This window comes from Mastigoproctus giganteus, chromosome 2, assembly GCF_048544385.1.
Source record: "Mastigoproctus giganteus isolate SK-2022 chromosome 2, ASM4854438v1, whole genome shotgun sequence".
Taxonomy (NCBI): domain Eukaryota; kingdom Metazoa; phylum Arthropoda; class Arachnida; order Uropygi; family Thelyphonidae; genus Mastigoproctus; species Mastigoproctus giganteus.
In genome coordinates, this window is record NC_143576.1 from 2,005,175 (window position 1) to 2,028,250 (window position 23,076).

Here is a 23,076-nt window from a genome sequence, read left to right on the forward strand (position 1 = left end):
TAATTCATTAATTTAATTCCATATTAATTTTATTATAATATGCCAATGCTAATAGTTGAATAACAGAACTGTATTTTGGATGGTAACCTAATCAATTAATACAGTAATAACTTAAAATAACAAAAATAAGCAACAATTAAGAGTGGATGCCTGAAATGCTGTCCATAATACTCATGTCTTGATACTCATGTCTATGAGTATCAAGACACTGGTTAACAAATTATCTCTCTTTTTATACACAATAATAATCTCAAACTAGGTAAGTTTCAGTGTTTTAAAAATTAAATTTAAGGATAAATTCGTCTTCTAGGCCAATCACAGGTTATGTTTACTGTGTGGATAAGGATATAAAATAGGGGGTAGGAAATTAGTTATTAAGCTGGCTTGAAGGGATTAGAGAAACTACCATATCATTTCAGCTGGGCACCAGAGTAATATTAGGGATTAGTCATCTGTCTGGCAGCTATTCTTTGTGAATGTCTAATCAAAGTCAAAGGTTATGTTAAACAGTGTAGGGGTTCTTGCTTGGAAATGTAGCTATTTTTGAACTTATTACTGTTATATGCCTCCGTAGCAAGGTGGGCAGGAGCAACAGTGCGTAGCACACACTTCTTGATTAGACCCGGGTTCGAGCCTGTGATCGCCAAATGCGGAGGATGCGGAAAGGTCAGGGAATGACCACCGCATATCCCCGGAGCAATATGGCCTTAGTTGCTAATGCTCCAAAAAACAACAAACAAATGCCTATTACTGTTATATTTATTATTATTTTTTTATCTGCTATAATACAGTTTTTTTTAATCTGCTTTTAATATAGTGTTTCGATTAATATTATAATTTTAATGCTGATAAAAGCAAGATTTTATATTTGGGAAATAACAACCACCTCAAAATAACTTGTCATTCGGTGAATTTGAATTAAAGCCAGTAGAAAGGAGAGAAAGATTTTGGGGTTATGATCCATTCTTCCATTCAGTGTAGACTGGTGGCAAAGAGAGTTTATGTTGTTCTATTTATGATTTTAAGAACACTGATGCTTGGTATGGAGATCATAAACCTACTGTATAAAAGCAATGTTGTGATTGTACATTGATTACTATTCTTTCACCAGTGAAACTGGTAAAAGAGTGCTCCATATGAGGAAAGACTTCAAATATGTGGGGTACAGAGTTAGTAACTACAACATTATTGAAGTCTATAGTCTCTGAGAGCAGATCATAAAATATTTTTCACAGTTATCATTCATAAGTGTGAAATTTTCACAGATGAATGATACTAGAACAAAGAACCATAAAATCAAATTATGGAGGAAGAGTTTAGCATGAATTGTAGGAAGTTTTTTTTAGCCAGTGGGGTATAAAATTACTGGAAAAAAGTTATCTTCATGGGTAGTTAACGGCAATAGCTTGGGAAAGTTTAAAGGTCAGCTAGATCATATGAGACCCTATTTTTTTTTGCCTGGTGCAGAAAAAGTCTACAGCTTTTTCTGCACCATATGGCTAATAGTAATACTACTACATAACTAAATCCAGTTGCATTTCATTGTGTTTTAAGCATTGAAAATTTCAGGGTATAGATTTCTCTAGAACAACTGAACATGTTGGACAGACAACTTGTGTGATTGAGACCCGCTAATCCTCAAGAATCCTGAAAAATATCTCAGGTAAGAGGTTTCCTGACTTAAAATATAATATTTCAAAATTTTAATATTTCTTAATACCCTATTTATTATATTTATTATTCTACTTTTATTTAGTTTAAATTCAAAATGAGGATGCAGATTCTCTACAAGAGAAAATCACAGTAAGTTAACATTTGTCCGATTTTATGAATATTAGCGGGTATCGATCACACAAGTTGTCTGTCCAACATGTCTAGTAAAGTTTTGAGACAACAGGATTCCCATAATGTTTTTTACAGAACAATTGAAGTGAAAGAGTGCCCAGAAACATCTCTGGTTATCTCTCATTGTCAATCAAAAGCAGTGGTAGTGGAGGCATGGCATGAAGAAACTGATTCCTTCAAAAGAATTCTAAAAGGAATCCACCTTCATAATAACTTGCATGCATCTATTCACATTAATCATTTCAGTCACTTAAATCTGAAACCTCTTTAAACAAGGTCAGATATAAAAAAACACAATTAGCTATTTCGTGGAGACTTAAAATCTTTGGTATGTTTGCTAAATAAACAATATGGTTATATCAAGTTTTCAAGTGTTTTGTGTGAATGGGAGAGCAGAACAGGAAATGAAAATTGGATACAGATGCAATGATTAAATGAAGTCGACCTGATGCCAGATACCAAAACTAATTCATATTCATTGAATAGTGAATGTGAATTACCTACACTTCACATAACACTGGACTTGATGAAGCAGTTCAAGAAAGTCTAATACAAAAAGGGAGACTGTGTCATGTAGCAATATGGTACATTCTGTGGTCTTTCAAAAGCAAACCTTAAAATTGGGATTTCTGAGGATCCTCAAATAAGGAAACTGAATTCAGATAATTAGGTTTAGATAATTAGTCAAAGAAAAATGAAGGCTATTTACTGAAAGAAGTATGGATTGCCTTTAAAGATATTAACAAATTTTTAAAAAATAAAAGGACCATCAAAATTACCAACCTATTATTAATAGTAACCTTAATAAATTCAGTGAGATGGGCTGTAATATGAGCTTATAAGTTTATTTCTTGAATTATTTCTCTGAAGGTCCTGGAGCTGAAAGCAAGAAAAAAGAGCATAGGTTTTAGCAATATCAAGGAAATAAAGAGGAGGCATCAGCGAAGGTTGATATTAATATGATGGCTGACTGCTCTTGAATATTATGATGAGAGGCTCCAAAGCAATTGCATAAAAAAAGGCAACTTTCTGAATAAAAAAACAAAGATTTTGAAAGGTCAGGATAAATAAAGAAGAGTATCAATTTGCATCGTTATTCTTTGTAAGGCTTTGTTTTAATTTTCCTTTATAAACATTCTGTGTGACAGAAAAAAATGAAACTATTTTTGAAATTTAGCATGAACTATAGGAAGTTTTTTTTAGCCAGTGGGGTATAAAATTACTGGAAAAAAGTTATCTTCATGGGTAGTTAACGGCGATAGCTTGGGAAAGTTTAAAGGTCAGCTAGCTGAATTATGAGAAATTGCTTATTAGAATGAGTTGTAATTTATGGAAAAAACTTAGAACCAATGGTAACTTATGGGACCTTAAAATCAATGGCAACTTCAACTTCTAAAAAGTTTAAATTTGCAGGACTGTATAATTAATAAAAATAATAAGACAAATGTTTCTATGAGTTGTACTATTGTACAGCGCACTGTACAATAGTACAACTATTGTACAGTGAAATATTGTTAATATTGTCAATCTGAAATATTGTTATTATTTCAATGATTCATAAATTTGGAAAGAAATATTTTTCTTAAATTACCTTGATGTACCTTAACGTACCGTTTCTTGTCCTTGCCCAAGTGATAATGATTTTAGACGATGTATTCCAAAGCCAATTCTTTCTGCTAATTTACCAAGATCACCTGCAGGATCAGCTCCAGGGCTTAATATGAAAACTACAGGACATGTAGGAGAACACTGGTCAAAAATTGCTTCAAATGTAATAATTGGAGGAGTAACATATTCCTCACCCAGTGTTGCTGTAACATACTGTATTACTCCCCGATATATACGATCTACACGAAAACAGCGAAGAAGCATAAGTTTCTGAAATTCTGTTGGTGTGATAGGACTATGAAATGGAAAAGGATGTGCTTCGGGGTCATCTTGTTCATACCACTGTAAAGAAATTAAGAAAAGTTACTATTAAAAAAAATAAGTCATTTTTTATCAATATTATTAAAATAGAAATAATAATACCCTAATCAAATACTTAATGAATCAATAATTATTTATTTATTTAATTAATTAAGTAAGTAAAAACTATAATAGCCTTTATAAATGATATTGTTGTGACATAATAGAATTTGAAGGATCAGGGCAGAAATGACAAGATCAATAAATGTTCTATAATAAAATATCTTATTTCTAACAAGAGGAGTACACAAGCATGTGATATTTTAAGCTTTGCTAGTAGAAAGCATTCCCGAAATGTAGCAGTATAACCTCTTATTCAATAATTGTGTCATCAATTTATTTTAAGCTTTGTGGGTTTGTAAACATCCTGTAAATATTTACAGTAAATATTCTGTAAATGAAGGAAAATGGCCAAGGAAATTTGCTAAATTTGCTTTGCTCATTATTATTACTGTAGTTTACCTACTGGTATTGGTCCAGTGACTGACAGATTAAGGTTAATGCTTACCAGTCAAAAGGTAATTCTAGATATATATTTTTTTCTTTTATTATTCTTTTCCATTCCTTTATATTAGGTTAATACTAATTCGCCAGAGAAACCACCACTTTAATTACTTACTAATAGTCCACCACTTTAATTACTTACCAACTTGCTAGTGGTCGAAATGGAAAATTTATAAACTGGAATGCTCATTAACAAAATATCTTTTTTTTTTTTAATAATCAAGTATTTCTGTGACATTAACAATGCATGTGATGAACCAGAATGGCATTCTAGTATGATCTGGTCCATTAAGAGTCCTGAACTTACTCCTTTGTAGGTAAGTGTTAGCATTAGTATTAGACAGGCCAATGAGGTGAAAAGGTTAAAAGAAAAATAAAGTTTGCAAAGTGCATATGATTACAGGCATCAAGTGTTGAACTACAAGTCTAATAACACTGGACAGCAAATTTTAAGATTTTGGGTTTTTCCTCCAAAAATATGGCACATCTCTCAGATTTTGATGAGCTTAATTCAAATTTGAAGATAGACATTGCCTAGCATTAACAGATTTAGAAAGAAATGCAGATTACACATATTGAAGTTTCAAGGAACAACATGAAAAATAGTCAATTATTATTATTATATTTTTTTAAAGATTAGGAGCCTCTCTGATTAATGGCCAGCATTCTGGGCTTACACCTTCCTTGGTAATGTTTCTTCATAGTGGCAATATTGTAAAAAAAAATTTGTCTTCATTGCTAACATGACAAAGGTTATCAGGGAAAGATCAAATGGAAATGGAGAAAGTGCATTTTTAGCATATTGCAATGAGATTTTAGAACGTTTGGAATAAATTCTCAATCAACATTTTATAGTTCTAAGCTCTGTTGTTGCCCCAAAAAAATGTTCAAAAATTTCTTGCAGGATTTCCAAGCTTCCTATTCCTTCCTTACTTCATATATGCTGCCAAATTAGGGCAGCATATATGTAGAACACACTTCCTGTCTTGTCACTTAATTTGCAAACAAAATAAAGTTTTTCTTTAATAGGGATATTACAAACTGAGATTTAATTGTGTAATCACTACACATAACCAGAGGCTGCTAATTCATCAGATAGCAAAAGCTATCTGGTCAATTAACAGTCTGGCATGATATTTTAAAAGCACATTTGATTGCAAATGACATCAAAAACTATTAAAAGGGTACGCGTTTACCAATAAGTAACAATGCTAACTTGAACATGTCTTACTCCAGCTGAGGTGCCTCCGTAGCCAGGTGGGCAGGAGCAGCAGTGCGTAGCACACGCTTCTTGATCAGACCGGGGTTCGAGCCCATGACTACCAAATACGGAGGATGCAGAAAGGTCAGGGAATGACCACCGCATATCCCTGGAGCAATATGGCCTTAGTTGCTAATTCTCCTAAAAAAACTAAATAACAAATAAAATAACTCCAGCTGACTGACATGTCTCAGAGGTTTTCTTTATATACAGGGTGTTTCAAAAGTGATGGTCAATAATTTAAAGGTGACCTGTACAGCTTACAATATGCAAAAAAAGCCTAGTAAACATGGGTCCTTAAGTGTCATTTTTGAGTTATGGCACATTTATAGTTGGGATCCACCAGTGACTTGTTTGTTTAGGTTAGGTTAGGTTATGCTCATTCTCTCCCTTTCCCCCTTCTCCTTTCTCAATGCTCTGAGATGTAGCAGGCATACTAGTACTTGTCAAAGGATAATCAACATGGAAAGAGGTTATAGCAACAAAGAGTATGCAGATATGCACTTCATGTATGGTAAAGCCAATGGCAGTGAACTTGAGGCTGCACGTTTGTACCAAGAAGCATTTCCCTGCTGAAGGCAGCCCAACAGGTGCACATTTATCAGGGTACATCAATGCCTTAAATGGCATTGATGTACCCTGACATGGGCGCATTGCACTTGTACAAGCAGGTAGGCCCAGAAGCATAACACCTGATGTTGAGGAAAGGGAGTTAGAAAGAATAGAACAAAATCCAGGAATTTTGACAAGGAGGGTTGCTCTGCAAGAGCTTGTACTTAGTCATAGCAGTGTGTGGCAAATTTTACATCGCCAATTACTGTGTCCCTATCATACCCAGCGTGTACAAGGTCTCAGCAATACAGACTACCCTCGCATAGTGCCCCCATAGTTAGTGGCGGATCTTAACAGAAAATGTGCATTATCTCCAAAACGGTTCATTTGCGGCCCGATGTTCACTGGGACCTTTTTCCTTATTTTAGTTTATACTTTTCACCTTTAAATTATTGAATATCATTTTTGAAACACCCTGTATATCCACTAACATGAGTTATGGGATATATAAAGAAAGGAAGTAAGGTAGAACAATCAAGAAACTGTTGGAAACTGACTACTATACAGGAAGATCTAGATTAGGATTAGTAGAGGCAAATGATGCAAGAAAGCGAGCTTATGCAGCATCAGCAAAAAAAAAAAAAAAAAAACACTCCCATTTCACTCCTCCGTTCGTTTTAAATACCTGTCCAGCTGAGCCTTAAATTTATTTAGGCTATCAACTTCCGCAACTAGGGATGAAAGTCTGTTCCACCAACCAACTACCTACAGGCTAAAGGCAAATTTCCGCACATCTATCCTACATCTGCCTTTCCTCAATTCGAATTTATGCCCTCTCAGGTGATTATTCTGAGTAAGAGGAAGAATCCCATCAGCATTGAGCATGCTCAAACAATTCAAGGCTTTATACACCTCTATCAGATCACCTCACCAGTGCCTAGTCTCCAGACACTGTAATTTGCAAAACTAAAGCCTTTCTCCAAAAGAGCAACCCTTTGTTCCATTCACTAATCTTGTTGCCCTTCTCTGTACTCGTTCTAGCAGCTCTACATCCTTCTTGAAATGAGGCCTCCAGACCTGTATACAGTACTAAAAGTGTGGCCTGACCATTGCCTTATACAAAGGAATAATTACCTCCTTATCCCTGTTAAAAAAATTCCTGTATATCATTGACAAGACACCATGAGCTACTCTTGCAGCCGTCTGCACTGTCAGAAAACTTCATATCTGCCTGCACAATTACCCCCAGGTCCTTTTCATTCTCTACCACTGTCAGTGTAGTACCACAGAGTTGATACGTTACTCTGGGGTTACTGTTTCCCATATGTAGTACTTTACATTTGTCAATGTTCAACTTCATTTGCCACCTGTCAGCCCATCTGCTCAACCTTTCCAGATCCTGTTGCAGCAGCATACTGTCAGTAGTGTCTTTAACAACCCTGCCAACATTTGTATCATCTGCAAACTTGAACATTAAGCTTGATATACCATCATCGATATCATTTAAAAATACAGAAAACAACAATGGACCCAACACTGAACGCCGAGGGTCCACTAATAACAATAGTCCACGATGAGCAGTGTCCATTGAATACCACTCTCTGCCTTCACCCCCTCAACCATCCCTTTATCCATAGCAGCAATTTGCCTCTAATGCCACACCGCTCCAATTTGTGCAGCATTGTTCCATTTGCAACAGTATCAGAAGACTTTCTAAGATCCAAATATATAATATCGAAGTTATTACCTGCATTCAGTTCTTTTGTGACTGCATCATAGTATCCAATCAAATTGGGCAGGCAAGACTTTCCCTTAACAAAACCATGCTGTGTCCCAGCTATAACTGAAGTCTTGTCTAGATGATCTTGCAGTGCTTCTTTAACCAGGGCCTCCATTAATTTTCCTGGAACAGAAGTTAAACAAACAGTTCTATAATTACTTTTGTTAGCTTTTGATCCTCCTTTGTGAATTCGGGTCACATTTGCACATCTCCGGTCTATGGGTAGGTCCCCTGAGTCCAAAGAAGCTCTCATAATTATGGCTAAGGGTTTGCTTACTTCCTTTGCTGCCTCCTTTAATATAATTGGATAGATCCCATCCGCCCTGGGTCCCTTTTTTATGTTTATCCTCAACAATTTCTCTTCCACTTTCTTCTCAGTTATTACAAAATCATCTAGCTCACTGCCAGAGTTTACTTTCCCTCTGGCATTCCACTTCATGAATAACTCCTCATGTGTGAATATAGATGCAAAATATTTGTTTAGTTTGTTAGCTACCTGAGCAGGATCATCAACAGTTGAACCATCGATATCAAGTGGACCAATCTGAATCATCCCCTTCCTTCTAGAGTTTACATAAGTAAAGAACTCTTTTTTTGTTTTTCTTTGCATCCTTTGCCAAGGATTTCTCATAAACTGCCTTTACCTGTCTAATCTCCTTTGTGACTTGGTTACAGACCAACTTATATCTATCACGGGCTTCAATGTCACCCATTGATTTATATGTATCCCATGCATATTTCTTCTCTGCCATATGTCTCATTAGTTCATCTGACAAAAAAAAAAAACAAAAAAAAAAAAAACAACCATTTAGGCCTAAACCTTGAACAATATTTTTTAGTTGGTATGTGAAGCCTAGTAGCTTCCAAGATAAATTCTTTTAATACTTCCCATTTTGAATTTGCTGTTGGTAACACCAACAGTTGGTCCCACTGTATGGAATTTAAATACTGTCTCAGAGTTGTCGCCTTTACGAAAGCAAAAACCCCTCCCTTTACCCCTGATGGTAGTTACCTCTTCGAGTAAATCCCACTTCAGCACACTGTGATCACTGCCGCCTAGTGGTTCCTTGTTCTGCAGATTCTTAAGGCATGAAGAATCACTACTGATAATCAGATCAAGAGTATTACTCTCTCTAGTTGCCTCCCAAACATGCTGATGTAGAAAACAATCATCCAATAAATCCACAAAAGCCTTGCTTGCTGAGTGACCAATCCACAAATTGCAGTCAATATCTGGGAAATTAAAATCCACCATTATAAAACTCTCTGATTTACTGGACCACTCTATTTCCCTGTACAGTTTCTTATAATACTCATCAGAGTCATTAGGTCTATAGCACACTCTTACTCTCAATTTTGATCTCCCAATGCTTAGGTCTCACCAAACTGACTCGACACCGCACTGTTCATTGATGTCGACTTGCTGCACTTCCTTGGATTTTATGTTTCTTAACTAATAGCATAACCCCTCCTCCCTTCCTATCCTGTCTATCCTTCCTGTACACATTGTACTCCCCAAATTCCAGTTCTGCAGTGATTATATCCCAACAATATCTGCCTTTGATGTTTTCAGCAATACCTGAAATTCGTCAAATTTATTTACCAAACTCCTAGGATTGGTGTACACGCAAGTATACATGCACCTGTTTCTATTCTTAGCTACCCTAACACAACCCATGTGTTTACTTGCACCGCAGTGACTCCCAGCAGTCTCTGAAGTACCCTGCATCTTGTTTTCCAGGCTGCTGCTCATTCTAATAGAAGCAGTGCAAGAATCACTTTTACCTCTGCCAGTGGCTACTGTTAATCTATTAGTCCTTGTATCCCCCCCCCCCAAGATAACCCCAGATCTTCTCAAACACAATAGAATTATTATGAACAGCAGATCAAATCTAAGTATTGTGCAATTTTACCACAGCAGCTCTTGCATCAAAAAACATATTCCAACTCGACTGCAACAGTAAAAACAAAAATATGAAATAACTTGTAAACTGAGGGTGCTAGAAAAAAATGTGTTGCACACTTGAAATCAGCATTAAAAAATACACCAAGTCCACCACATTTCTACTGAAATTATTTTTTTTCATTGTTTTTCAGCGACAAAAATAGTCAATGCAAAGCAATGTTGCAACTTTTTTACAATGAATTAGTTTAGAAATATTACAAACAAAAAAAAAGAAAAAAAAAAAGACAAAATAAAAATGAAACAAGTGTAAAAATAACAATATATAAGAGTAAAAAAAATACCATACAGCAGATAGGTAAAAAATAATTTTGATATCATATACAGGAACTCCCCGACTTAGCGTAAGGGTTGCGTTCAGCAGAACGCTACATAAGTCGGATTTTACATAAGTCAGAATTTCTCCTATGCTTGTGCAGCATTTGCAACTGTGCTTGCTGAATTGATTGAATCAAAAAAGAAATGTTCAATGAAGATGTAAATAGAATTATTTATTGTATTTATTCAATTTTTTATCTTATGTGCAGGAAAAATTACGAAAGCGTGCAATTTAAAAATAATTTCAAAATTATAAAATTACAAAAAAAGAGAGGAGACAGGCATAATGTCAGTAAAATTTATCTCTCAAGCATCATTGTCAGAATTGATGTCTTCAGCTGATAAATATGCCACTGTGGAGGTTGAGACCTGTGGAGAGGAGAGGTTTCAGAGGTTTCTAGGGGTCGGCCGCTCAACCTTACGAAAGAACATATTAATGGATGACTGGACGGTGGCTTTTTTCTTTTCATTGTAGATTTCTTTGTAGCAAGCATATCATTCACCTCTCTGTAAACTTTTAAGAATCATTCGCTGTCAGGATCCATCTTCTCAAACCTCGACATTGCTGATGCAATTTCACGAAATGTCAATGCCATCTCTCTGGTGATGAAGCATCTCGGCTCCTCATTTGGTTTATCTTGAGCTTTGTCAGCATTTTCTTCTTTCACTATTTCTGCCTGCAAGTCAATAAGTTCTTCGTTAGATAATTCCTTCTCTTCTTCCTCTATTAACTCCTCCATGTTTTTGGCATCAACCCCCAACTGAAGTATCTCTGCAACTTTTACAATCTTATCTGTATCCTCTTCATATGATTCACCCTTTAGTAATTTCCGCCCAGGCCTTATTAATGTTTAAGATGGCGTGATAAATATTGTAAGATTTCCAAAAGTCTCTTAACGTAAAATTTTTCTTATCGTCTACTGCAGACAATGCCTGAGCAAATGTTGTGCATAAATAGTATGCTTTTAAATTCAAAATAACACCCTGATCCATAGGTTGGATGAGTGAAGTCGTGTTTGGCAGTAGAAATATGACTCTCATGTTCGAACTGAAATCATCTAGATGCACAGGATGTCCAGGGGCAGTCCAGGAGTATCTAATAGAAGCAAAATATTGAAGGGAACATTTAAACTAATCCTCAAAGAGAGATATTGTTATCCATGCTCTCTAGTTCGATTGGAAATGCACGGGTAGGGTGGCTTTATTGATGCCCTTAAACACACCAAGGATTTCCAGAATGGTATACAAGCAGTGGTTTTAATCTGTAATCTCCTGCTGCATTAGTCCCAAGCAAGAGCATGGTCCTATCTTTTGATGCCTTGAAACCAGGCATTGTATTTTCCTCTTTGGTAATGTATGTTCGCTCCAGCAATTTTTCAATACAGAGCAATCTTGTTAACGTTAAAAATTTGCTGCGCTGAATAGCCCGCCTCCATGAATAATTTTTTCCAATACATTACAAAATTTCCCTGCAGCTGCAGAATCGGCACTGGTGACTTTGCCGCATACTTTAATGTTGTGGAAACCAGCGCGATGCTTGAACCTATTAAACCACCCTTTGCTTGCCACGAATTTGGGTTGGGGTACGCTGTACTTATCCTTAATATCTTTATAAATACTTGTTGCTTTTGCTTGAATGGTCATTAGCCTCAGGGGCACTTACTTCTGAATCTGATTTTCCATCCATATTATTAACAGCTGTTCCATCTTCGCACCTGAACACTGTTTTGTGATCACTTGATCTTAAATGCATTGATCCTTTAACATGTTCTTTTATACGTATTTTTACACTATCCCTTAAAATAGTATTTGCTGTTGAAGCAGCGAGACCTAATTCCCTTGCAATAGATGACAAATTTTGTCCTGCTTCGTACTTATTAATCATTTTCATCTTCATTTCTAAATCAATTTTGTTTTGTTTCCTGGCACTACCACCACTTCCACTTTTTGTTGGTCGCTTTCCCTTCATCATTGTAATACATAAATAGGAATGAAGAAAAAAATTTGTTTTTTATATGATTGAAGATTTCAGTGAGGGGGAACACATTTCACCATAACAGCATAAAAACCCACACAATTGCAGTGATCGGTATTATAGCAAATGCAATAAGATAGAGTTTACTACCCGTTTATAATAGATAGTGCTAACAGAAAAGCCCAATAAACCAGAAAGTGCAAATTGTTTTTTGTCGTGACATCCAGAAATGCAATTTATAAAAATATTACAAAGGCATTCAAAATCGATCCTTATAACGGAACATATGATAACGATGAAAGTGTACTGCAATTTCCATTATAAACATGCCCTTTTAGAGAGATAAATAGCTAGTAATATAGTGAAATTTTCAACTTCCAAAGACTTGGAACGAATTACAAAAAAAAAAAAAAAAAAAAAAATATGTTATTGGGTTCACATTACGATATTTTTACAAAACCTCCATTTATCCCTACAGATGCAAAATACATTTCCATATTTTTTTCGGTTTGCACTGGCTGGCAAAAACTTACGTAAAGACAAATTTCCATAAGTCAAGGAGTTCCTGTACTTGGATTGCAGGAAAGCTTTCGACACTGTTCTGCATGGAAGACTACTGTACAAATTTGAGCAGTATGGCATTAAGGGTAAGTTGCTACAATGGATGGTTGAGTGGGAGAAGACAGAGACTGGTAATCAATGCTCTTCGTGGACTAATATTATTAGTTGAGTCCGCCAGGGTTCGGTGTTGGGCTCACTGTTGATTTGTATATTTATCATTGATATTGATGAAGGTATTTCAGAGTTGTTAATGACAATAATGGCAGTGTGCTACTGCAACAGGCAGGATCTAGAAAATTTGGGCAGATGGGTTGAGAAGTGGCACCTGAAGTTTAACATTGACAAATGCAAAGTACTACATATGGGTAGAAGTAACCGACTGTGTAGTACTACTACACTTAGGACGGTAGAAAATGAAAAAGACCTGAGAGTGATTGTGCAGTCAGATATGAAGTTTTCTAAGCAATGCAGACAGGCTGCCAGAGCAGGTTATGGGGTATTGTCAATGACATACAGGAATTTTGCTAGTAGGGAAAGACGGTGATTATCCCTTTGTATAAGGCAATGGTCAGGCCACACCTTGAGTACTGCATACACGTCTGGAGGCCTCATTTTAGGAAGGATGTAGAGTTGCTTGAGCATGCACAGAGAAGGGCAACAAGTTCAGTGAGGGGAACGAAGGGGTCCTGTTACCAAGAAAGGCTTAAGTTCTGCAAATTGCAATGGCTGGAGACTAGGCACCTGCGAGGTAATCTGACTGGGTTGAGCACGCTGAATTCTGATGGGATTCTTCCACTTGCTCAGATTACAAACCTGAGGGGGCATAAATTCAAACTGAGGAAAGACAGTTGTAGAACAGATGTGCGAAAATTTGCCTTTACCCAGCAGGTGGTTAATTGCTGGAACAAACTTCCATCTGTCGATGTGGAAGTTGATAGCTTAAATAAATTCAAGGAGAAACTGGACAAACCTTTAGAGCTAATGGATGTGTTTAATTGTTTTTTTTTTTTTTTCCTCTTTGGTTGATGCTACATAAACTCTTATGCTTGCTTTCTTGCATCACATGCCTCCATTTCTATTACTATGTAGACCACGAACCCATAACTCTTGGACCAGTTGCCATTTGTTTAAAATAAACTGAAGATGAAATCATGATGCAATACTCTCATAAGCGGTGACTGTGCTACTAACAAGATGTCAGTTCATGGGGTCAGAAGGATCTTGTTGAAAAAATGTGAAAAAGTAAAATTTTCAAAAAAAAAAAAAAAAAAAGCACTTAAACAGAAAGGTATGAAGAGATTCTTTTTCATAACATGATTTAAAACAACTGTATAATATTAAATCCTGAAAAAAACACAGCTCAGCAATATCAAGCATGCAAATAAGACTAAAGATATTAATAAGAAGAACAGGACATTTTTAAAAACAGTAATTAAATCTCCAATAATTATGTTATAGGATACACCACATACACTCATGAGCCAAAATATTATGCTACCTACCTAATAGAGGTTTGGATTACCTTTTGTCATGAAAACTGCTTGCATTCAGCATGGCAGTCACTCTGTGAGATTGCAGAAGGTGTGTCCTCAGGTATCTTAGACCAGATGGACAGAAGGACATCCTGGGGTTTAGCAATGGAGCAAAGTTCTTAGACATGATCCATGAATCATTCTTGCACAATGCATGCCTTGTAACATGGGGCATTGTCTTGATGAAAGAATACAGTCCACCTGAATGTACAGTTACTATGCAGGACAAAACTTGGTGTGAAACAATGCCAAGGTAGGATATGGCAGTGAGAACGCGTTCAATGAGGATGATAGGATCCACCGATGTCTATGAAAACATCCCCCATACCATTGCCACTGGCCTGTTTTTTGTCTAATTGTGCAGTCTGGTTGAAGCTGTTCACCATTGAATACATTGGATCACTACTTCATAGAGTTGGAACCTTGATTCATCAGACATGGCAATGCTTTTCCAGTCATCAAATGTCCAGGTATGGTGCTCGTGTGCCCACTGCAGGTGGAGGTGTCAATGACAGTCAGTCAGTGTGGGCACAAGAACAGGTAGCCTATTTCATAGGTAGTGGCATAGCTAACGTTTTTGGGCTCTTAGGCAAGAAATCATTTTGGGCTCCTTATTTTTATTAAAATAAATTTTAATATATATATATATATATATTTTTTTAATGAAAATCCCAAACATGAGGGGTATTAGAACCTATAGTACTTAGTGCCATGCGGGTTGCAGGTTGAGAAGATGAAAGAAGATATTTGTTGACATTACGCTTGAACTTCTGCAGACTGTAATTTTCAGGAAATACATATGAACGAAAGTTGTTCCAGAAAATGGCAGTTGAACGAATAAATGAGGAAGATGAAAAGTTGGTACTGAGTTGGAAGTTGGACAGTAAATGGATGTTGGCTGGTGGCGGCATGTATTCGGATTGTTTTGAAAGAGAGAGAGAACGGGAATTATAGAAGCCAGTTCAGAAGAACAGTGTCCATGGAAGTATCTGAAGAAAAGGCATACAGCAGAAACAGTACATCTATGAGACAGAGAGTGGAGAAACTCTGTTAGAGATGAGTCATTAATTAACTTAACTGCCCTCTTCTGAATGGAATATAGAAGTCTGAGAGAGGTTTTTAGGGAACTGCCCCCAAATTAACCTAACTGCCCTCTTCTGAATGGAATCTAGAAGCCTGAGAGAGGTTTTGGGGGAATTGCCTCAGATGTGGGAATAATATTCCATGGTAGGGTGGATTTGTGATTTGTACAGAGTGTACAGCTGTTTCGAAGAAAAGTAACACCGAGAGCGAAAGAGAAAACCAAGATTGTTAGATGCAGAGGAAGCAATATTTGTAATGTGGTTGTGCCAAGAGAGAGATTAGAAGTTAGGGTAACCCCAAAAGAGATATAGGTGTGCCCCCATATCCACTGATTCAGTTACCTGCAGTTAACCACAGAAAAAACCGAAAAACCGAACACATACTACTTGCATGTCCAATACGATGCTTCCCATTATTTTTCATGATGTCAATTTTAAATCGAATAGCTTCCCTTTATTTTTTACAATGTCATGTATGGGTTGATCACCAACATTATAATGGTTCTTTAGAGATTTAACGAATGCACAGTTATCAAAATTTTGAATAATTTGAAGTTTTTGTTTAATTTGAAAGCACAACTCTTGTGTTTGCCCATCATTTTCGCGATTTATAAACAAACAAACAAAAAAAAAATATATATATATATAGTTACTATAAAAAAAAAAAAATTCCAACATCCCTGACATAAATAACAAAACAAAATTTGTCCTTTTGCGGTGTGGCGACACACAACAATCAATATGACACACTAAATCAAACTAAACATTTGGTCTTGAAGTGTCCCGGGTAATACAATCCCAGTAAATAAATCGAGAGTCTGCTGTACCTTATCATTACTGTATTTAATGTTAGTAATGTCTTACTGTGTATTTAATTTATCAATTAAACTTTATTATACGTATGTATGTACAAAAAAATCACGTTATACATGGGGTCAGAAGGTGTTCGCTTATATCCGCGGTTTCAGCCATCTACGGTAGGTCTTGGAACCTATCCCCCGTGGATATGGGGGTCTTACTGTATATCATTTTGCCTAGAAATTGGAGTGTCACCAAACATAAGCATAGTAGCAGAAGAATCCTTTTTGCGAGATATAAAACAAGACTGAGTTTTAAAAGGATTGAAATCAATTAAGTTGTCTTTGCCCCACTATAGAATTACCTGGAGATTGGGATTTAATGAATTGGTAGCAGATTTTCGAGAAATTGAAGCTGATTGAGCAGGGCGAGGTTTCTCAAAGTGGAATGCAATGTGCTATCATCAGCAAAACTATGGATAGGATTTCCAGTCAATGGAAGAAGGTCATTAATATACAAGAGGAAAAGAGTGGGGGAAAGAACTGAACCTTGGGGGACACTGGCATTAGCGGAGAAGTTAGAAGGCAGAGAGCCATCTACCATCACCCTCAGTGAGTGGTCAGAGAGAGAAAACTGGATAACCAATTACAAAAAACAGTTGGCAAACCATAAGATGGAAGCTTGTTTAGAAGACCTTTATGCCAAACACGATAGAAAGCCTTTGAGATGGCAAGAGCAACTGCTTGTGTTTCACCGAACTTTTCCATTGAATTTTCCATAAATGATTAACATAAGCCAGAACATCACCAGTGGATCGACACTGACAGAATCCATACTGGCGATCGTTGATCAGACGGAAGGTTTCTTGTTAGTTTAAGAGTTGGCAGTTAATTGATTTCTCCATTACTTTAGAAAAGAGTAGAAGTAATTGGATGGGAGGGATTTATTACCCTTTTTAGGAACTGGTTGGATATGAGCAAATTTCCAAGCAGAAGGAAAAACACCTTTGGAATAGGAAAGTGAAAAAAGGCAGCAAAGAACATCAGTAAGTTCAGGAGCACAGGTTTTGAGAACAAGTGGAGTAATACCATCAGGACATGGAGCTTTCTTAGCATCGAGATTCGTCAAAATCTTTCTGACAGAAGACCACAGGAAGCATTGAATCCCTCCCATAGTCTCCCATTAGGAGCCATTGAATGCTTCCTGACATATTCATATATGCGGGGCCTATCCCTTCTGTCAAGTTGGGGAATCCCGAACACCGTGTGATATGACACATACACAAACAGTAATCGAATGGGTATCTGATCACTATACAAAGTTGCATTTGTAAAAGAAAAATAAAGACTGCCACCGAATGGGTTTGTTATGTTTTGGCGATAAGATATAAGAAGAATTCCTTTCTTATTCTTGATGCATCACATTGCTGAAGAGCTCAGTAAGAAAAATATTTTCAATACATGTTGCATCTGTCTATAGGCCCTAACGTAGTAGGGGTGGCCCCTACTTGCATCTGTTTATGAGCCCTGGTGAAGTAGCACCTCTAATTCACTAGGACCCCTAATCTTTGCCTACTTTTGCTATACGGTTGCTACATCTCTGTCCATAAGCCTATCCACAAGAGATTCTGCCAAATGGTGTGCTGGGAAACATTACTCTGTGCACTCTGGTTGTAATATGCTGTTAATTGAGGGATTGTGAGCAGTCTGTTGTCTTAGACAGCATGTGCCAATTGCCATTCACCTCAACTGTCAACCAGTGGCCTTCCTATCCTTGCACGTTGGGTGGTTGTGTGTCTCTTTGGACCATTCCAACTGCATCTTCACCATGATGGTTTTTTTTTTTTTTTTTTTTTTTTTGATTTGGTAGTTGTTGGCGCATCGGCTTCTGGGGCCATATTGCACCTCCCAAGGTTTTTGCAGTACTTTGATCCAAGCCCGAGGCGGGAATCGAACCCGCGACCTTTGGGTTGCCGGGCAGGTACTTTACCCACTCGGCTAGCCCGGTCGGCCACCATGATGGCTCTCAAACAGCTGACAATGCCTGCAATTGCAAAGATGCTAGTCTCCCATGCCTTTCTAACACTACAGATCATTTCCCATGCAAACATTATGTCCTTACTTTTCCCAAATGTATGGCCTTCACATTGACAGGCACTACTATGTCATCGCTATATATGCTTTACTAGTGGGTGACATCATTCCTAGTTGCTGTTGAATGCATCCACTTGTGGAGACAAAGGTGGTTTTAATGTTTTGGTTCATTAGCATTAGTATATGATGCAAGAAAGCAAGCTTATACAGCGTCAGCCAAAAGAAAAAAAAAAAAACCCCTTCCCATTTCACCCTCCATTCACTCCAAATGTTTGTCCAGTTCTGCCTTGAATTTATTTAAGCTGTCAACTATCAAAATGACAGATGGCAGTATGTTCCAGCAATCAACCGCAAGCTGGCTAAAGGCAAATTTCTGCACATCTATTCTACAAATGTCTTTCCTGAATTTGAATGTATGTCCCCTCCGGCAATTAATCTGGGCAAGATGAAGAATCCCATTAGCATAGAGCTTGCTCAAACCGTTCAATGCCTTATACACCTCAATCAAATGCCCTCATAGGTGCCTAATCTCCAGACACTACAAGGTGCAGAACTTTAGCCTTTCTTCGTAAGAGCAACCGTTTGTTCCATTCACAGATCTTGTTACCCTTCTCTCTGTACCTGTTCCAGAAACTTTATATCCTTCCTAAAATGAGGTCTCCAGACCTGTATACAGTACTTAAAATGTAGCCTGACCATTACCTTATACAAGGGGATAATCCTGCACAATTACCCCCAGGTCATTTTCATTCTCCACAATCCTGATTGTAGTACCACACAGTTGATATGTTACTTTTGGGTTATTGATACCCGTATGCTACCTTCGGGTTATTCATACACATATGCAGTACATTTGTGTATGTTAAACTTCAGTTGCCACCTCTCAGCCCATCTGCTCAATTTTTCTAGATCCTATTACAGTAGCATACTGTCATTAACAACCCTGGCCAACTTTCGTATCATTTAGACATTAAACGTAATATACCTTCATCAATATCATTAATAAATACAGAAAACAAAGATGTGCCCAACACCAAATCCTGGGGGACTCCACTAATAACATTAGGCCATGAAGAGCAGTGTCCACTGATTACCACTCTCTGTCTTCTCCCACTCAACCATCCCTTTATCTATAGCAGAAATTTAACCATAATGCTATACTTCTCCAATTTGTACGGTAAACTTCCATGTGCAACAGTATCAAAAGCTTTCATAATATCCAAGTATAACAATATCAAAATTATTTTTTGCATCCTTTGTAACCACATCATCGTATCTAATCAAACTGGTCAGTCAAGACTTTTCCTTAAAAAACCCATGCTGTGTCTGAACTATAACTGCAGTCTTTTCTAGATGGTCCCTGCATTTACTTCTTTAACCACAGACTCCATTCATTTCCCCAGAACAGGTTAAACTAACAGGTCTATATTTACTTATATCACCCTTTGATTCTCTTTTGTGAATTGGGGACATATTTACACATCTCCAGGCCACGTGGTCTTCTCTTGAGTCCAATTAAGTTCTCATAATTATGGCTAAGGGTTTGGTCACTTCCTTTGCTGCCTCTCTTAATATAACTGAATAGATCCCATCCCCCCAGGTGCTTTTCTTATGTTTAACATCAACAATTTCTCCTCCACTTTGCTCTCAGTTATTACAAAATCATCTAGCTCACTGCCAGAGTTTAATTCACCTCTGGCATTTCCTTCCTTGAATATCTCCTTGTGTGAATATAGATGTGAAATACTCATTCAGTTCATCAGCTACCTGAACAGGATCATCAACAGTCAAACCATCGATATCAAGCGGACCAATCTGATTCATCCCCTTCCTTCTAGAGTTTATATAAGTAAAGAATTCTTTGCTGCTTTTCTTTGCATCTTTTGTCAAGGATTTCTTGTAATCTGTCTTCACCTTTCTCGTAACCTCCTTTGTGACTTGATTACAGACCAGCTTATATCTACCATAGGTTTCTGTGTCACCTGATAGTTTATCTCCATCCAATTCATTTTTCTTCTCTGCCATGAGTCTCATTAGCTCTTGAGCCTTTCTGACACCCATTTAAGTCTAAACCTTGAACAATATTTCTTAGTGGAACAAAAAAGTCTAGTAGCTTCCAAGATTACCTCCTGAAATTTTTGCCAATTAGAATTTGCTGTTAGAAAAAGCAGTCTCACTGTACAGAATTTATAAACTGTTTGAGACCACTGTAGTCACCTTTACGAAAGGAAAAATCCTTTTCTTTACCCCTGATAGTAGTTATCCCCTATGAGTAAATCCTACATCAGCACACTGTGAACATTACCACCTAGCGGTTCCTTTTTCTGCATATTTTTAATGCATGAATAATCACTGCTGATAATCAGATCAAGAGTATTACTTCCTCTAGTTGCCTCTCGAACATGCTGCTGTAGAAAAAAATCATCCAACAAATCCACAGAAGCATTTCTAGTACGAGTGACTAACTTACAAGTTCTAGTCGATATTTGGGAAGTTAAAATTATAAGACATTCTGATTTACTGCCCCACTCTATTTCTCTGCACAGTTGTTTGACTGATGAGTACAACTTTGCACAGTTGTACTGATCAGTCATTTGGCCTATAACACACTCTTCTCAATTTTGCTTTCCCAGTGCTTATGTCACCCCAAACTGACACAAAGTTGCATCCATTTATGTCAACTGGATGCACTTTCTTACATTTTATGTGTTTCTTAACTAACAGCATAACCCCTCTTATCTTCCTATTTTGTCTATCAGAGCTGTTTATTCTGTTCTTCAGAATAAACAAATCTGATTTTTCATTCATTGATAACTCTGTCAAGCTAGCCACCTGCTTTGATCCTGAGATCTGGATTCACAACAAGTTTGCAGAAAAAGTATTTTAGATTCACTCATATCAAACTTTTAACTTTTGCAGACTTGTTATCCCACTTTCATTGAGTTTGTTGCACTTTCATTTTGTTTTATTCCTTTATTAAGAAAGCCATGCTTACTTAATTCATGATGTTGTCATTTAATTTATGTAAACCTCTTGTAGATTGGCTGTACCAGGGTATTGCCCTTACTTTATTGGATGGAAATAAATGATTTTATATATACATAATTAAAACAAAATTTCAACAAACTAGTTCAGGATATGAGGTAAAGGTATGTAGAAGCAGAATAATGTTAAATATAGTAACACAACTTATTAATTCTATCGAACCAGCAATTATGTATCATGTCGGACTGTGATATAAGAAAATATGCAAAATATATATTAAAAAATATATACAAAAGAAAATATGCATTTAATATATAATACAGAAAATATATGTTAAAAAAAATTGTGTAATGCTATGAGTGTTAAAGAATAGAGTGGAAGCCAATAGTAGATAATTGGTACCCGCATAAGAAATAGGCTGGTTAATGATACTGCAAGAAAAAGGTTTGATCTGAGCTATAACCAAAAATAAATGCCTATTAAAAAAAAAAAAAAAAAACTTAATTAAACAACTCTGTGTATATTTATATATTACACTGAGTTGCTTAATTATTATTATTTTTTTGGCTTTGCATTAGCAACACTTACCTAATACTTGTAGGGCCACATTTTGCCAATAATATAGTCTGTGCACTTTTGGTATGGATTGCACAAGATGTTACAGAGTGTCCTGTGGTAGTAGTACCCATGCAACGATTCATTGTACCATGTGTGCAATAATGTCCACACACTGTTCAGATGGATGATCGCAACATCGAGTGTATTTTTCCAGTAGGTTCCAAACATGCTCAATTGGGTAGAGATCAGGTGACTTGGGCAGCCATGGGAGGACAGAGAATTCACTGTCATATTCTTGAAACCAGTAGCAATCTACTGGGTCCCATGACATAGCTCAGTCTGTATAAACTGTCAAAATGAAGGGATGTACTTTGTTGGTGATGATAAAAAGGTAGACAATCCCACTGACTGACTTCTTGATTAACAGTGATCACAGGACCTAGGATGTGCCATGAAAACAGTCTGAAAACCATAACACCACCTCCAGCCTGCCAAACACCAAAGGGCATCCTGGTGCCATGGCTTAGTGTTGTGAATATGCCCACCAGCGTGACAGATTTGGAAATGGGATTCATCACAGGCCACAGATTTCTACATGTTGGTGGTCCAGTGCTGGTGCTGGTGCTGACATGCTCGTCGTGCAAGGCACAATTTCTTGCGTCATGCAGTGAGCTTCGATACCTGTGATGGCTGTTGACTGCCATACTATATGAGCTAATGTCTGGCACATAGCCCATGTGGAGACTGATTTTGCTATTCCTACATCTCATAACACAGCATTCACCACTTGCTTCACAATATGAGATCAATGAATTCTGATCATTTTTTTTCAACAAAGAAGAGTTTTATAGGCTCTAAATTTAGTTGAATTTATAATGAATGCAACTGTAACAACATTTATGTGTTCTATAATCAAATCATGTTTAAATGTAAAATAAAAGTAACATATGCTTACTTTCTTCCAATCAGATCCATTTTTTTGAATATCATCAGCAAGGGTACTAAACTGTTGATGAAAATCCTTAGATAGACATAAAATATCATCCCAGCTTTTTTGGGGTAGCCAAGGATGAGGGCATGGCTTTGGAGAAGCCTCTAATGCCAGACTTCCTCTGATAAAAAAACCAAGCTCATCTTGGTTCAGTGTACCTTCATTCTGCGCCAAACGGACAGTTATTTGGAAAGAGAACAAAAGCTTATGTCTCTCAAATATTCCTGTGTGAAAACAATATTTTAATTTAATGTCTAAATATTATTTCATTTATAAATGTATAATTATTTACAAAAAGAGACTAACAATA

General features: G+C 36.8%; 1 protein-coding gene across 1 annotated transcript in view; it reads right to left on the reverse strand.

Moving 5' to 3' along the window:
• The window catches only part of Dhc98D (Dynein heavy chain at 89D), a 971,787-nt gene that overhangs the window by 195,856 nt on the left and 752,855 nt on the right, over positions 1–23,076 (reverse strand). The window contains exons 46-47 of the mRNA XM_090387912.1: positions 22,731–22,990; positions 3,457–3,795 (exon numbers count right to left, since the gene is read on the reverse strand). Of these exons, the coding sequence (XP_090244038.1) occupies positions 3,457–3,795; positions 22,731–22,990 (599 nt within the window). The remainder of the gene's footprint in view (positions 1–3,456; positions 3,796–22,730; positions 22,991–23,076) is intronic.